This window comes from Zonotrichia albicollis, chromosome 1 (genome assembly GCF_047830755.1).
Source record: "Zonotrichia albicollis isolate bZonAlb1 chromosome 1, bZonAlb1.hap1, whole genome shotgun sequence".
In the NCBI taxonomy this organism is placed as follows: domain Eukaryota; kingdom Metazoa; phylum Chordata; class Aves; order Passeriformes; family Passerellidae; genus Zonotrichia; species Zonotrichia albicollis.
The window spans coordinates 82,282,547-82,301,093 of NC_133819.1; the positions used below are offsets into that span (position 1 = coordinate 82,282,547).

Here is an 18,547-nt window from a genome sequence, read left to right on the forward strand (position 1 = left end):
AATGGCAAACAATGCTTAGCTGGATTCATATGTACAGCACTGAAAAAAATCCAGACATCTTCCTAAAGACTTTCAAAGGTGTTTTAAAGATATATGCAAAGAGAAACTCTTTTTAATTGATGTCAATATTTTTCTCCAAAAGTCATTCAAGGAATATGATTTCTACCATTTTGAACAAAATGTCATATTTAATGAACTTGTATGCTTAATATTTGTATATCTAGGTCCAGGCACAAATCAGAGTAGATGTGCAGTTAAGAGTATGGGTGAGGAACTCTGTTCCTCTCAGCAGACTTGAGCAAGATTGTTGGGTGGTGTTGGATGGCTGCTCACAGTGGTGCAAATGGATCAGACCACTAGAACTCTTACTTGCAGTGGTAGCACACTCATGGAGCACAGAGGGGAGGAAATCCGTTAATTCCTGTGTCAGTCACAGCATATTTCTGCCTCAGAGGTAAATAGCTGAGCTGGCATAGTCAGTGCATAACACTGGGTGTCTTTGTGACGCTGAGCTGTGTTGCCGTACTGGGCACCATCACCATCCTCGTCCTTCTGGGTACTACAAGGAGGTCAAAAGTGTGTGTTCAGTATGGCTGGTACATGTTTATTCAGTCAAAGGTCAATAAAATATTAAGCTGCTGCATCAACATCCCACTTTCATCTCTTTGATGTTCTACATCATCTAATAATGGTTGGGGGAAAAACTACTAGGAAGTCCTTCTCATTTCTTTCTTCTTCTCTTCCTAGAACTGCTAAAGAAATTCAAAAATACCCTAAATATGTCTGCCATTTCAGACTTGAAAAAGAAAGAAACTTTATATTTTGAAAGGAGTCTCTTTTGTAGTATGTGTGCTTTGTTCTGAGTGTTTTACTTCCTTACTTGCTGATACAGTTTGTCTTGATGAAAAAGCTGTAGCTACTTCTTCCTGCAAAAGTAGAAATGAGAAGTTTCACTATAAGTTTCTGAATTGGTTTATTACTTCTAATTGAACAGAGTGCTTTTAGAGAAAGTTGAGGATCCTCTACATTGAGAGTTGTAATCTTTGGTGCAATAGTAATGTTTCTCTTTGAGTTAACAATACTTACTTGGTGAATTGGAAACTGTTAAAGGGGTATCAGTAAAAAACAACGTGCATTTCTCATTATTAACGTCCTTGTTTGCTGGTGAGCTACATGTTCAAAGCAGAATATCCTTAAACTCACACAGGTTAACAGCAATAACTGGGATCTCTAACTCTCTGATTCAAGTGTATTATGCACAAACTTCTCACCTAAAACCAAGGACAGCATGAGTTCCTCCAGTGAGTTTTCTGAAGGGGCACTGATTCCTGTTATGTCAGACAGCTCCACATTTGAACAAAATTATTGTCTGTTTTCAGCTGCACTGCTGCTGTTTGCGAAGCACAAATTTCTAATGGCTCTTGATCACAGTTAGTGTCATTAGCATACCATGTTCTTTACCATAAGGGAGAATGGTGCAAATTTCACTTTGCTAATGATTTTTTTTTACATGTTTTACACTCATAGGTATAATAGAAGAGTTGTATCTGGTTGATTTTATGGTTTAATGCATGAAAAGTAAGAGTAAGAGGTTGATTGGTTTCTAGCCTTTGGAAGGACAGTAGATTTAAGAAACTGACCATGAACATAAAGTAGTACTAGTCTCTCTCCTGAAATTTTGTGGCCAAGAGCCACAGTTCACATTTCTAGATCATATACATGTTAAGATAGATGGAATTGCAGTACTGGAATGAAAATTACAATACAAATAAAAATCATTGTACATATTTTTTGTACATACAAGATACAAGCAAGAATAGCTCTTTTGTGATTCTAACAATTTAAATTATAGCTTATATACATTGTGCAGGAGAAAATAGAATAACAGAAATTCTAGCTGAAAGGCCAAGTACTGCCTTCATTTCTTCTAAAATATATGGAAACAATTTTTTTTCCCATATAAGAGGCAAAGTGATGCTTTGAGAAATGAATTTATTTCATTTTATTGCAGTGTTTTGAAAGGGGTTTTTTTGGCTGCATATAACCTTAGCAAAATGAATAATGAACTCTGCCAAATCTGAAGTCTTGTCCTTCATGCTTTGCCTCACATACAATTCTCTTTTCTTGCAGCTATTTTATTTATCAGATTAGGCCTTGTCATCTTTGCAATTCACACAACAGGAAATCAATAATTAATTATGGATAGGTAAAGCAATGCCTCACTGATTGCCTAAAACATCCAAGACTTGCACTTTATAAAACCACCGGGGATAGTTTCCTTGCTGTTTCTCACTTGAATAGATTTGGCAAGTAATTAGCACTTATCTCTCCCTCATCGTGTGTCTCTTCATAGCTAAAATTAAGGGATGAGGTGTAAAATTAAGGTACAAGATCTGTGATTAGAAGATGATAACAATGCACATCAAAAAGTGCATTAGAAAAAAGAGAAAAGTCACCAAGGCCATCTGCAGTATTTTGAAAGAAAAAAAAATGGATGAGAAGCACATAGTACCCCTTGCACTCCAATGGAAGAGAAAAACAGGGAGAGAAAATATTATAGATTATTTTGAGGTGGAATGCTGACAGTGGGAGAATAATGGTGTCGCTTTCAGAGAAGCCGAGGTGGAGGCTGGGAGCTGTATATCTCATTTCAAAAAAAATGAGTTTAACCACCGATTCTGAAAATGTCACTTCAAAGAGCCTACAGAAAACTTAATAATCCTCAGCCAGTTCCAGACAGTTTTGCTGCAGTTAATGACTGTCTGACTAGGAGCCCTTCTTTAAGCCTCATGCTGCCCTAAATACGTATTTCAATATCTGTTTGTCTTTCGGCTTCTTAAGCATTGAACTTGTGCTGTGTCTGGGCTGCAGAAAGGGTCACTTGTAAGTAAAAGCCATTTGTACACTGAAATTCAGAGTGAGCGGACATAAAGCACTGAGGTCAAGCCCTCTGCACCAGATGGGAGACAGAAGCACTGCCTGTGTCACACAGCTGCAGCAGCTGTGGAGCAATGTGGCAGCCCCAGCATGTGGCCCTGGCACAGGGGACTGAGGGTTCCTGGGAGAGCTGGCTGCTCCAGTGGAGCTCTGCCACCCACCTGGCCTGCTCCTTCCCTGCCTGGCCCTGCTGCTAATGCTGCTCGTGCCTTGGCCCAAGTGATGCCCCTGCTTCCATGGCGTTCTCAACAGTCTCCATCCTCTCCCCCCAGTTAGGTCTGTGCCGAGGAGGAGGGAGTGGCCTTCCTCAGAGGCTCACACAGGAGTGGTACTCCCAGCATCACCTTTAGCCAGCAAGCAAGTGGCTTCATCATCATCATGAAACCGCATGGGAAGCAAGATGTGCTTTCCTTAACCGCTTTGTCTAACTTCTCATCCTGCCACCAACTTTTATCCAAATTAAAGTAATATTTTTAAAGCCCTGAAACTTGATTTATTTCTCTTCTAAAAATAATCTTCTGGCTTCCATAAGTTGTGGAATGAGACTACAAGCAGAAATACTAAAATCTTCAAATTAAAATGAGCTTCAGTGATGCATGTCTTCACTTTGGGTCTGTTGATTTTGGGTGCTTGGCTCATAACTCTTTGGGAGAGGAGCATGACACTTGGAGTCAGCAGCCCTTCTGAAGCCATTGAAATTGCTCCAGAATAAAGGATTTAAGCCAAATGGACATGTAAACTGGGAGAACACCAGGATCTTCCAGACTCAATCCCTACTCTTGTCTTGAGCAGCATGTTTTGATTTACCTCTTCAGAAGCAAAAGATAAAATCCTAGGAATAAACATGGTAAGACTCATTAGAATTGTAGAGTAACTTATGGCAGTAAAATAATGTTTATTCATAATACATAGTAAAGCAGATCAATGCCTAGGAATTCTTTTCTGGAAACAACACAAGCAAATCCAGAAAAAAACAATACTTTGAGGAGTCATTTACTGTTAATAGGATTTGAAAGTGTAAATTCAGTTTTAATTTGTAAATTCAAATTAAAAATTTTAAAAACCATTGGGTTGAAATTATATAGTTTATATAAAACTAGTTGGGTTTTTTTTCCAGGAGTGTTTCTAGAGTTTTTGTAGTTGTAAGAATTTAGTTGAAATCTCTCTTCCAAAGGAAATACTCTTCAAGTACAAAGGCAGGGGCTTTTTTTAGAGAACGGTTGTCTAACCATCTCTTCCTCAGCAGCTCACATTTCCTTGTCACCCCTCCAGTGGTGCACAGGTTCTGTTGGTGGGGACTAGTTAGCTTCTTCCCTTGCTGCCACGGGCCTGGCTTGGTATTTTTTTTTGAGAAACATTGGGAAATGTATTTATTCTTTTTCTTTTATTAAAACAAAATAATATGATTCCAGATTGTAAATCCTAATAAGTAAGGGCAGTTGTTGGTGATCGTAAAAAACTGATTATTTCAGAAATCTGATGTGAGAGCTCCATGAGATATTTATGTGGATTACCCCAACTTTGTGACCATTTCAGATTTCTCACCACAGTCAAGTCATACACATAATTTTCAGATGGCAATGTATCTAGATTATTTGATCCAGTTGTAATTTCTGCTTTGTCCTATTAAAGTTGTGACAGCAAATTCCCACTGAGGAATTGCCCAGACCTATGTAAGTGTGATGAGCCTTGACTTAATTCACATCAGATTTATCCTTTGCTGTAGACGGCGTCACACTGGTGCACAGCAGTCGGGATGTTTCATTGAACCTGACAGTGCTGCTGTGGCTGGTGAAGGGAGCAGCACTCAGAGCAGTGTCTGGCTGAGTTTCAGTGAGTAGATCCTCAGTTACATACTTACAGGCACTTCGCCTTGTTGCTGTGTCACCTACTTCTAACACCACAGTGGGTTTCTAGTTACTGATACCTGCAAGAGGTTATCTAACGAAACTTCACATTTCTTCAGCTTATAACCATTACGAGAGCAGTTATTACTTCAATTAATATCCTGGAACCAGTGAAAAGCTGAGTTATGGATAAGGAAGTAGGATGATGAAGCAAGTCTGCTTCTGTGTGCTTCAAGTTGTCTGTAAAATGTCTATTAAAGTAGGTTACCAGAGGATCAGACCTGAAGCAAGAAGTAGCATGCTGGCAAGGTTGTAAATTTCAGGAAGGTAGGACACAACATTATCTATAGTTTTTCAGGTTTTAGCTGGTTTTTAATGGGATTTTTTGCTTCATTTTAATTTTTTTTCTCTACTAGAAATTTCCCATTTACAGGAAGTTGCTCTTCTCTATTCCTGACAATGTTCAAACACCTATGGCCAGGAGTCAGAGCAGGCTGTGCTCTTCAACACTGAAAGATACTGAGCCATCACACAGCCATCATACCTCGTACAGTTCTTCTAGTGCACTCAGTGCTTTTCAAGGCAGTGTCTTCCTATAGAAGGTGATCAGTCAGAGGATAGGGCTTCTTTTCACTTTTGCTGCATGGCTATTAGCACATGGACTATTGTGGGATTTCTTTCTGAGTGCATGCTGTGAGGTATCTAGGTTAGGCACCATACCCCTCCTGACTCCTGGACTTTCCTTGTTCCTGTTGGGAACTGTTGAGTCACCTGTTGTCTGTTTCCATCAGGACTTAATTTAATTCAGTCTTCACAATGTTATTGTACTACAATAGAGAAAACGGTGTGTCTGATATCATCCACCTCCACAAATCTTCTCCTCAAATCAAAGACTCCCCTACCACTGACTTCTGAAGATTTGAAATTCTTGCAAACACAATAGAAATCTGATTCCCATTTTGTCCTTACACTTTAAACACAAAGAGAATATCAAGGAAACAAAGAAAAAAAAATAATTTTCTTGAGACACATGCAATAGGTGTTTGGTGCAATAAGATTAGTCATCCTGACAAAATAATTATTTTCACATGGACCTGATGAAAATGATTTATTTTCAAAATGACTGAAAGTTGAGCAGGGAGATAAAGAACCTGTTCACCCCATAAGCCCAGTAAAAGGTGTTCAGAGAGACTATAATATCACTTTCATTTTCTATAGCGATTGTCCACCTCCCATCCCAGTTTTAATCCTGCAGCTTGTCCAAGAGGATGTTGTCAGAAACATGTCACTACCAAACAAGCTTTAGCATTTGGAATTTATAAAGTATAATTGATATAATAGTATAATGGATATATTCAGTATAGTCAAAGTATAGACAAATGCCCAGTAGAAGATGTTTTGGAAGGATGTATAATGATATTTCTGTACTCTGGTTGTTCTCTGTCCTCCTGTTGTGTGCAGTTGCAACCTATTAATTAATTTCACAAAATACATTTACCATTGCATTTAAAAAATACATCTATTCTGTAACAGAATTGCACTGAATTGCTTTCCAATTTGTCACATCCTTTTGTCTTCCTCTTCCTCTCCTAGATCACATTCGTGGCTAGTAAATTGGTTTTTTAAATTCAGCCTCACATACTTTGCTCTTGAATTAGCTTTCTTCTCTTCAGGACACTGCTGTATACTGTACCTTTAAGTATCCAAGTCAATTTAATTAAATTTCATTACAGGCAGTAGACCTGAAACAAAATAATGAAAGCAGCCATCATGTCAGGTGGTATTTATCTAGCCATTAAATTGAAAATACCCCCTTTAGGCTCTTAAAAATTAGTTTCAATATTTAATACTAATAGCTTTTGGAATCATTAATGGGTATAGTTTTAATAAATTTGTTACAAACTGTTTACCTTTTCAAGGAAGGAAGCTTGTTGCTTGCTCCAGAAGAGAGCTAAGGATAAATAACTTGAAAGTATTAGGGTTTTGAAATACTGTGAGGTCTGGAAGCTGCCTGCAATCTGTGGAAAAACACCGTGAAAGTCGTCATACAGTGATAGGTGTACGCCTTGTTTAGTCAAAGGCAATGCCAAGCCAGTACAAAACTTGCCTTAGAGTTTATTGTTTGCCTCACTTGTATTATTGAGCTGATTTGGCTTGCCAGCTTGGGAGTTTGTAACAGAATTTATTTAAAGGCCTCATTATAAGCACTATTGTCACCAGAGAGAAAAATGAAAATTTGCAGGGAAGAGAAGAAGGGAAAAACTCCACTGCAGAAAAAGACTGCTGGTGCCAGCATCCAAGCAGCTCTCCTTGCTGCTCAGGCACCTCACAGTGCTGTGTCTGAGGAAGCAGCATCGACAAAGCACCTGTTGATATCCTGCACAGCCAAACCAGTGCTATGTGCTGTTCCTGCAGAGTCTGTGGGATGGTGCAGGTGTCAGGGATTTATTTCATCTGCTTCCTGCCAGAAACAGGCTGCAGGTATTAATGTATACAACACCAATGAAATAGGAAACAGTAAGAAGGACGTAGGGGAAGACTCTTGTCACTTTTTCCTGAACAATATGCCAGGGTTTTACTTGAGGGAAACAAGAGTGCAAAAGGTGAGTATACTTGGCCATGACTGTATCCAAATCCACAAAACTGGAAACATTTCTACCTTGCTCTATGTAAGCATGGTTGATGTCTCTTCTTTTGCAGGCAGAGAATAATGAAGAGTAAGTGCATCCCTTTTCCTTTAGTCAGATCTGAACTCTGTCCTCTTCATCGCTTTCCTTTCTTCCATCTGTTTAAAAGAAAATTTATTTTTAACAGAAATAAATTATTTTGTAGAAAACTACAACAACATGAGATATAGTCACTTTTCTTGTAAGAAATTCTTAACCCCAGAGAAGGAGAAAGAAGAAAAATTTTTCTTCATCAGGATAAAGGCATAGGCTTCTTACATGTTTGCTCCTTCAGTTTCATAATAGAGAAATGAATGCACAAGTTATTGTCAACCAGAAACAAAAAATAAGGCTATATGTGTTACTTGTTGTCTTGGATAAGATTATTGGACTTAAGCTATCCATTACAGCTTTAACTATAAGCTATTATGTCTTCTTTAAAATACATGTATTTTATATATATGTACATATCATGTATAGTAATTTCCAATTTGATTTAAGAAGTTAGGGCTTCACAGATTTTTTTTTCTTCCGTTATCATGAACCCTCTAGCTTGGAGGATGTGGTTTGTGTAGAAACTTCTTTTTGGAGATGGGATATAGATTGGAAATGTTGTATATAGAAAATTTTGGTTTGAAGAAGTTGTATTAAAGATCAAGTATTTCTTTTTTCAAGTTACTCTTACTAATTTTTATTAATTAACAAGATTTCTCTCTTATATTGTCTTATATGTCTGTGATTAAATATGAGGTGCAGTTCAGTGACGTGTCTTAAACAGGAGCAATAGAGGACAGTCACTGCTGACTCCAGGGAAAGTCCTGACTGTACTGTAAATGCCATAGCCCAGAATTCATTCTTGTTCATTTTTGTCTTTGAAATTGCAGCTGAGATACACCCCTGTTAGTACAAATGCATTACATGAGGAATAATGTCATTCAGCACCAATAGTTAGGTGTCACCTCTGGGTGTCCTAAGTTGTTCATAAAATTTCCCTCTACAAGAAGTGTATCTTCTTTCCTCCTGCTGTGTCACAGTCTTGATGAGTCCTCTTTTCTAAGAGTCTCGTGGAAAGGGGACTTTAACCCATCTTCTCTTCCGAGAGCCAGGTGCCCATGGTTTCTGTGGATGGAACAAAGTCAGATACCTTGAGCAAAGACATTTTGCTGGATGTGTGGAATTCATTGCTGGATGCGTGGAATAGCTGAGTTAGGGGATGAGAGTAGTCTTTACTACCCCAACCCTGAATTATTTTTCTGTGAGCAAGAGGAGAATTCCAGCTGGTTTTTGGTAATGTTTTATTGTGTTCATTTCTTTAAGCATTTTGTTGCAAAACTTGTGTTTAGCACCATGCCTGGTGCGTGACTCAATTTCCCCTGAGTCCAACAGAAAGTGGGCATTTTTAAAACTGTGTGAGACTGGAAATCTCAGTGTTACTGATTTAGATTTAACATTAAGAACTAATAAAGACAGTTGCAATCTATCAATACTGAAGGCAGTTGAAATACTGTCATTTAATAAGAACACTACCAGAAATCAGTTTATGCTCTCATGATAGTTTCAGACTATACATAATACATTTTTAAAAATGTGAAGTACATTATTTTGGTTTATTGCATTATGTTATGGTGCAGGAATAAACCATGAAATATTTAAACTTTCCTTTTTTATTTTTGAACTAGCTGGTTTTACTATTTGTATTACTTTGTTGCAGTTTTTTAATACATCACCATGAACACAGTTTTAAATAGAAGGAATAGAATGTCATTCTATATGCCTTGAACAAAGCTGGAACAAAATGCATTGATTCTTTTTCTCTCGTGTGCGAGCATGAGAGAAAAAGAGGGCTGGTAACCCTGGAACTTCCCAATCTACTTATTCCAAAACTCCATATAAATGAAAAATATTTCAAGCCAGAATGAAATGTTTCAAGCAACAAGCAAACAAAAATATTTCAAACCAATGCTGTTTGCAATGTGAAAATTTAGGTTCGGAAAATAAGGCAGAACTATTAAACAAATAGCCTAAAACAGTGTTAATAATTTGAGTCATTCTGAGATGTGTTTTTTTATAGAACTTTGTCCATTTATTTTCAATCTTGCTGTGTCAGTACAGTCAGCACATCTTATGCTGTACCACTAACTACACTTACCACCCAGTGGCAGGAAGAAGACAGCAGCCTACCAGTGTATCCATAGTGAAAACATCAGAGAAAAATACTCTGCTAAAAGCAGTGAGGCGTGTGGCATTTTCACTGACCATTGTCACCCTTCTTGGTGTTGCAGGATGGATGGTCACAGTATCACTTTGTAGCCTCATCTTCAACAATAGAAAGGGATCGGCAAAGACCGTACTCGTCATCCCGCACGCCCTCCATCTCTCCCGTGCGCATGTCTCCCAACAACCGCTCAGGTAAGGCCAGGCCCAAGCAAAGGCACAGGTAAAAAGCCATCACCATCATTTTCCCTAATATCTGGATTGTTGTTCACTCTGGGGGAAGGGCACAAGTTGTATTCTTTACTGTCACCAAATTATTTGGTCAAAACAGGATTTAATTTTTTTTCATTAGCACCTCGTAAAGTTTTACAGAAGAAAGATTATTCCGTAAGGTTTTACAGAAGAAAGATTATTCCATAACATTTTGTCATAAATTCTCCCAAAATGTTTTCTTGATGGGGATTACCTGATTAGATCCCAGGGCAATGGCATCCATTGGTACCACCAGGAAATTCTGTTGCTCACTTTGCTAGTCATGAAAGCCACTATGTGGTTTATGACCATTTAGTATACTTAGCAGAATGTTAAAGAACCACATTACTTTTTTTGTCAGCTTTTATTCTGGGTATGTATGTATACATAAACAAATGTAAGTTCCATAAATTTGTCTACACATCTTCCTAACATTGATAGTATATTTACACCAGCTATTATCAATTTTATATGATCTGCACAATGAACTGATGTATCTCAACTCATGCCATAGTGCAAATTAATTTTTCTATCTAGAAATCGGGTAATCTTTCCCTCACTTTACTCTAAAGTAAAACATACCTTTATTAGATAAAACCATTCCCAGTGAAAAATTTTCAAGATAAACAGAGTGCACTGACAGTCTTTCAGTGGCCTTTCTGCTGCTTGTTCAATCAAATGCTGTCATTCCATAGGTACACAAAGGATTTAGGATTAAAATTGCCAAACTTATTATTGCCATTACTGCTATAGGTTTTTTTCAAGAAAATTGTTTTGTTAATTATCTAGAAGCTGTATCGTAGTCCTGCAGAGCAACAGTTGAGGAGATGTGAAAATGTAACCAGAAGTACAGCAAAAGCTGCTACTCTGTTTTGAAAATCTGCCATTACACAAATCCATAAAGAGCTCATCTTGACTGTATGTGCAAGGTACTTGAAATGTCTGGCCCTGAGATCTTAGTTCTTTCTCTTGCCAGAGCCATCTTCTCACTTCTGTTACTCTAAATTTTGGATGAAATTTTACTGCCATCCTCAGTTATCATAAGACTGGAAAAGCACGAATAATAGTGGCTGTTTCTGAAGGAAGAAGAGCCCATGTCATTACATACCAGTCAGCTCAATGTCAGTCTAGAAAATTGCTGGAACAAATAATCAGAACCTCAACAGCTCAAAGGTAGTAGGAGCATAAGATATTACTTAGCTCTAGGAGTCTCTATTTCTAGATAATAACGTAAGTTGCTGTATGTCTGGTAGTATCCATATCAAATTCAACCATCAATTCAATACCAATTTCTCTTATTAAATCCATCTGAATTCCTGCTACAAGAATTTGCAGAAAGAAAAGTCAATAAGTACAATATCCTATGATCAGTAAGACTCTTTCACACAAAATTTTTACGGAAAAGCCTAAGGCAAGCTAGCCAACAGTTCATAAAACATCCTATGTGGTAAATAAAAAAACTTACTGAAAACCATTCACAAGGAAAGGGTATTGTTTTATTGCCAAAATGACAGAATGCTGTGCTTAGAGCCTAGCTTGGGTCCAGTACCCTTCAGTGGTTTTAGTAATATGCAAAAGTTACCTATTAACTTTGTGGGTGACGTAAACCTGGGAGACACTCATGTTCTTGGATGGGCATTATTGAAATTCAAAGTGATCCTGAGAAATTTGAAGTAATGTTCAAAGGGAAATAATTAACCAGTCCTTTGAAAATAAGTTATAAGGAGAATGTCTAACTAGGTGACGTTCCTAATTTCTAAGGTTCTTTAGAAATTATCTGGTGATTTTTGTCAGTTGTACACATGAATTGGAAGGTGGAAAAATTAGGATATGAGAATATACTGAAAGGACTGAAATTGTTTAACTCAGGTAAAAGAGACATGAGAAGGAGACAGTGGGAGGAGGTACACACCAAGTCTTCAAGCACGTAACAGCCAGCCATGAAGAGGAATGGTGTGAACTTTTTCGGCTTTCATAGCAGACAAATGGAAATAATGAGCAGCAAGGAGTCAGGCTAGACATTTCCTAGCAGTGCAGAAAGCAAGCACTGGAACAGAGTGCTTGGAGCAGTTATGTGATCTCTGTCATTAGAGATCTTTAGTTCCAGATTAAAATCTGTCAAGAATTATGTTGGTATACTGGATCCTACCTTGGGGTAAAGAGTTGAAGTAAACGAACTCACACCATCCCATCCATCCCTAGGACTGGGTGACAAAAGACTTTTCTGTGTCCTTTAAGAATTAGAGCAGAAAAATGTTATATCAATTTTCAGTCTAATATCAACCAAACCCTTCATCTTTGCTTCCAGTAAAAACTCTGAAAGAGGGTTGATTCTGCATTTTAATGCTTTCCAGAAAGTAGTTTTCCTCTCATGGGAAGAGCGAGGGAATTCCCACAGGGAACAGAGACAGATGATTTTATCTGTATCAGTCAATTTTGTTCAAAACATCAGAGTGTTTATAACCATTACCAGAGTATGTGAAACAAAATGTGTCTCTCTGCTAGCAGCTTTTTCAAGGTTTGCATTCTGGCCCTCTCCCCATTAGACTCAAGCTGCCATTAGCTGATTTGGTGGTTTAACGTCATGTTTCTTTGTATCTGCTGGATTATCAGCTTTAGATTTACATCACTATTGGCAAACAGTTTAAAAGCAATCCCCAATTCTAATGGCTTCATAAGAAAGAACATCTGTCCCGCATTTGCTCTGTAAATTCAGAGGCCAGGGCCAGCAAAACCAATCGAAGCAGAATTCAACATCACTCGTGCTTCCCTTCTCCATAGTTGAGTGCAAGTACTTCACTGTTGCTCAGCTAAAATATGTAACATAGTTTAGAGATGCTGGAAGATATGCCTCAAGGTCAGTCTTCACAAAGAGTTTGTATTACATTTTTAATTTTTTTTCTTTTCTTTGTTTATGAGCAAAGGGGTTGTTACTGTTTTTGAGCTTCTTTTTACATAGCAAATACCTGGATGGAGGCAGGGAAGTGTGTAGGGGCAAGCACCAGTACTTCAGTAATGTTTGTGCCACTGTGCCCTTACGGGGCTCTGGGGAGCTCTGCCACTCACCCTGTGCTCCTCCTGCCCCCCACAACAGGGAAAGTGCACTTTATTTACCAGTACCTAAATATATTGAAGTCAGTTCACTTGAAAGCCATTATTTTTTTCCTTTGCTTTTCTCCTTTTCCTAAGCATTGCAGACTCTAAGGCTTCATGATCAGTGACAGTGATCACTTCCACATTCTCCAGTGTGAGAGACTTGAGTACAAAGCCCAGTTCTCTTTTGTGCTACCTGTGCTTTTCTCCTTCTAGCTGTACCTTACGTATAGGTGATGAAGGCTTTAGTTTTTATAAAAATAGCTTAAAGTAGCAGTTGTTGCTTTAATGGAAATTATTCACACATATAGCTATTTAAAGACAGAGAAATTATTTGAGTTACCTTTAACTGCTAGGCATTCTTTGATATCTGTTTTCTAGGAGGAAAAAGGTGCTATTTTCTTCCGTTTTCCATTCAAATAATTTAATTTATTTACTTTCAAGAGAAAAGGGAAGAAGGTAGTTTTATAAGGGTTTTTCCCACACAGTTGAAAGTTAAGTCTTTTCAATGGAAATAAAGTAACCATTTTGAGGAAAAAATGGAAGTACCCATACCAGAAAGTTTTGACAAGTTAAAGAAACTGAAAAGCAAAAGGAGAAAAAAAAATTCTTGAACTTTTTTTTCTTTAGTAGCAATCGTCTTAGATGTTGGATGTAAGTAAAAAGAAATTTAACACTTAGAAATAAAATTATGTTTGCAGTCGGTTGTCCAATAAATACATTTGCCTTGTCATTGAAATAACAGCATCTCTTCTTTTCCTCCATAATGTGGTAGTGTTTCTTCAATCAGCTTCATGTTAGAAAACTAACAGATGTAAACTTTACAGGAATGCTTACTCAAGAGTTAAACCCTGCGTTCAGTCGTGTATGATTAAAAAAAAAAAATCCATTTTTGTTATCTAGCAAGTGCCCCAGCCTCACCTCGGGAAATGATCAGCCTAAAAGAAAGAAAAACAGACTATGAATCAACTGGAACTAACGCCACTTACCATGGAGGCAAGGGAGAACACACTTCTAGGAAAGACACCATGACAGGTGAGATTTTGCTTGCATAGCATATATATAAATCAGCTGTGATAGAACACTGATTTTATGGGATTGCCTGGGCTTGCTGCACTGTGGAAAAGGGTCAACCTGCTTTCGTTAATTCCCAAGTTTTAGCCACCTTGAGAAATACAACTGAAGATATATTTGAATGAATACAAGACTATGTGAAAATGATTTGTGAACACCATGGTTCTTCACAGAAGAAAGGCTCTAAATCAAATCTTGCATGTCTTTTTCAATTTTATATTTGTTTTCATTTCAGGAGGAAGTTGGTTGATCATTTTGAATTAACTGGTATATTTGCAGTGATCCCTAACATCTGTCTTTTGCAGGGAATGCTCTCCAGGATGAGTTACCTTATTTTGTATGTCAGTATTCATAGGAAGTTTGCTGCTCTTTGTAAAGTTTATCTATGTTACTTTCCTAGTGGGGCTGATTTAAACGCAATAATTTCTGTGTATGTTGTAGCATCTGTTGCAGGTTTCTCTGAAGGCCTCTCTTCCCCAGTGATCTCATTAATCTCTTAGCATTTCAGTAATTAGGAAGTTTTGAGTGCTTTTCCCAGTGCTGTACCTCTTCATGAATTCTCTTGCAAATAAATGTTGGTCTCCATCACCATTGCACCATCATGGGGCTGATATAACCATTATTGAACTTTTTGTCACATTTATACAGCACCAAGCATCACACTCTCCTCCAAATGCTGCCTCAGGGCAGGCAAAAAATCTCAGTGATAAGTCTGAATTGCAGTTACCTTCTCCCATGCCCTCTGTAGAGGTCTTTCTCAGAGGCAGAATGAGTTGCTCACCAGGAACATGGTGACTCCGCATCAATCCATCCATAAGATCCATCTTTCAAGGCTGTATTCAAGATATGAAGATACTCACACTGTATCTACTACATTAAATGTGGTTATGTAATCAAAACCTAAAGAGCAGCCTTGGAACTTGTATGAAAATGCAATATGGAGTGTTAATTAGCCTGAAGGTGAAAATCTGAAGAGAAGAAGGACAGTGAAGAGCATTTGAAAACCACAGAAATTCGGAGTGCCCTGAATGACTTCTGTAGGGTACTACGGGCAAGTACAGAAGATTCAGTCAAGGTACTGCATTTTCTGTGTCTGTCTTGTTTTGAGTGTTTCATAGTCACTGCACGAGGTAGTTTTCTATAAAAGTTCAGTGGCCCCTACTTGGCTGATTGTGAAGGACAGCACTGATGTGTTCTTCAGCCATTTGTCAAGGACCCATGAAGGGTGAATCTCGGGAATAAGAGCATCAGGCTGGAAAGGAAAAGGCAGAATCAGTAGTATTTTGTTCTAGCTGTATCTGTAAATTCAGATTAGCAAATTGTATCAGGAAGTTCACCAAAATACAGTGTCTCCATGCTGAAAATATGGGTTTCCTTGCATATAGTCTTGCCTCTGTCCACATGTTAAGAAAATTGACTTCTTTTTTCACACCCCTTTTCACTTTCTTTTTGAATGTGGTGCTTTTCTTGTCTGATTCCTACTTCCCTTAATTCCTTTCTCTCGCAGTATAATTTTCAGATCGTGGGGTTTATACTGCCTCAGCAACCTTTACTCCACTTTGATTTTTCCATTGTGTTTTCCTCTAATATTGTCTTGTATTTTGTCTATTTCTGTCGATTATTTAGGAAGGAAACTTGAAACTATTAGCATCATACTCAGCTATCAGCTGTGTTTCCAGCTCCTGAGGTCAGTGAGGGGAAAAAAAATCAAACTAATTCAAATAAAAAAATGTAATATTTCACAATCTTACATGACCAATGTACAAATAAATATGGAACTAACAAGTAACTTTCTCTCTTTCAGATCACCAAATCTCTGCACGTTTGGTCTAAGCTCAAATTATAAGCACCATTATAAGAACAAAAGAAAATGATGGAAGGAGTTTTGCTCATCAATATTCAACATGGAATTTATGTAACATAATTGTACCTCGTTAAATAATAAATATTTTATTTTAAAAAACATATAAAGTCAGTATTTGTGATTTTGTGAGATATTTTGACTTTGCTTGAGTGGCCCAATACAAGTTCATGTAGCACATTTCTTACGATGCCTGTGATTCATTTTGTGCATCAGACAGTGCATTGCAGCTGATACATCCACGTGGATGGGACTTAGATGAATGTTTTCTCAGGTTCCACCTGGCACACACATATTTTGATCTGCTCTTCTACTTTTGTGCCAAGCTGATGTATTACACAAAGCTTGCTTTGACTTAGGGATTTTACACAGAGCGTACAGCCAAAGCTTTAGTCCCAATTTATCCATGACTGTCTCCATGCTCTTCTCCAAAGCTCTTCTCAGTTTATAGTTGAAAAATTTTATGACCTTTGAGCTGAGACTGAAATGAAGGTTTTTTGATGGATTCTCGAAGTAGGAATGTTGGCTTCCTGCCATCCTGAGGATTTGTCAGGGAACCTCTGGGGAAAATGGAGAATCTATGAAGTAAACAGTTTGGCTGAAGACGGTAACTTACATTGATTTCACGAGGATAGATTAAAAAAAAGAGGCACAGTATCGAAGTTTTCATTGCCCTCTTCACAGGTTTATGATGCCTTTTATATGTACTGTCTATTTTCTCTTCTCTGTAGAAAATAATAACCAATTGCAAAATTTTGTCATCTAAAGTATATTTTTAAGAAAAAAGCTATTATATTCCATTAAGGAAAATGGGAACTGTAAGTGCACGTGATAATGTTATTTATGCCATGTTGTTTTCTTTCAGAACAGGGAAGATAAGGTCCCTTTGGACCATCATGGGACTGATTCTTTGAGGTTTCTTTTACTTTTTTAGTTCCCTCAGTGAACTAATATGTACATCATAGTCAATATGCTGTGTCTTCTCTTCCAGCAGCAGAGAAAAACATCTAATTAATTTCTTTTTCCTTTGGTTGTGGAGAATCAATCATGAATACTTTTGTTATTTAAACTTACTGGCAAGTCCATGCATATTTGGAAAACAAAAAAAACACCATCAGGTGCTACAGGTGCTCGGATGATGATGATGATTATTATTGTTATTGTTGTTGTTGTTGTTGTTTTCAGAAACAATAATGCATTGTAATCTTTTCTCATGCCCTTACCTCATTTTTCACTGTGCAGGAAGGTGGCAGTGGTAGTGACAGGTAATGATCTCTGTTACCTAAGATTTCTGAGGTACAGAAACATTTTCCTTTACTGTGTTGAACTAAATTTTCTTAAATGGAGACCTGCTGCTAATAGCAGAAAAGCAGGTTGTGTGATACCAGATGAGGATGACTACCTGTCCAGCTGAGCTGTCTTTTCTTGCTATCAGTTTGTTCCTAAGGGCAGAAGGCTAGCATCTTGTTATTCCAAAGTGTCTGTAAATGTGTTCAGAATAAGCACTTTCAAGATCTGAAAGCCGAATGTTAAACCATTAATCAAGTGACTGGGATATATGGGGATGAATTTGGTCAATGACATCTTTGTCACGTAAACCACTGAGTAACATAATTTTCAATTTTTGTCCTCTTTAAAGAAAACTGCTATAGGCAACTATGTGACTTTTTTTTTAAACCAGTATCACCTACAAGACTGAACAGAAGGGAGAAAGAAAGCTGTTTTTCTATAATGTCCTGTATGCAGCTGAGCCACAAAGTACTGCAGGTTGATCACAGTATTCATTTTAGAATGCTCACAATTTTGCCTCTTCAGTGTTATCATGGACTGATATTTAGAGACTGCATAAAATACACACATAAACACACACGTTGATCACTTCTCTATTAATTTAATTTTCAGCTGGTTCTCACATCTCTGTGAAGAAATGTGGCCGCAGAAATATCTCTGTTTCTTTCTCCTTTCCCTCCTTTCCCTTCTCTTGCCATTTTTATTTTTAAAAAATACTTTACTGACTTCTCTTTCCATTTGTTTTACAGTTTTATTATAATGATAAATATCTAATATTATCAGGAAAAATCAGATGTTAACCACACTATCTGTCCATTCATCTAGCTCATTCTCTCCTTTCTTGTATATTTGTCCTCTGCTTTTGGATAGCAAGAGTCAACTGCTTGCATTATCATGGCAGAGTGGGAATGGAGTTCCTAGGGATTCCCCCTGCATGTTCAGAAGCAGATACTGGAGCAGGGCTACTTTCTTGACTTACATTTCCATCAGAATTACCTCAACCTCCAAGCTAGCCTAAGCCAAGATTTCTTATTCTTGAACTCCTGGGATTTATTGTCAAGCATTTTATGTCTCATTGTTTTTATTGCTTTGAGAAAATATTACTAAGGGTTTGAGGAGGTTTTTTTTTTTTCATTTTTAACTTTTGAATCTGTATCCCCATCACTGCAGTGAAATCAGCCACACAGAGCTTACAACTATTTTCATAAGCTGAAATTATCAGTTTTCCATTGTAGAATATGTGATCCAAGAGACTGTAAAATTTCAGTCTGGTATGTGACATTTGTGAGCACATCAGTGCAAATGTCACAGTA

At 37.6% G+C, this 18,547-nt stretch overlaps 1 protein-coding gene across 7 annotated transcripts in view; it reads left to right on the forward strand.

Moving 5' to 3' along the window:
- CTNND2 (catenin delta 2) overlaps nt 1–18,547 on the forward strand; it is a 638,971-nt gene that overhangs the window by 615,697 nt on the left and 4,727 nt on the right. For all 7 annotated transcript variants that reach the window (XM_074545751.1, XM_026791790.2, XM_014265131.3 and 4 more), the window contains 2 exons: nt 9,733–9,859; nt 13,913–14,044. In XM_074545751.1, coding sequence (XP_074401852.1) covers nt 9,733–9,859; nt 13,913–14,044 — 259 coding nt within the window. The remainder of the gene's footprint in view (nt 1–9,732; nt 9,860–13,912; nt 14,045–18,547) is intronic.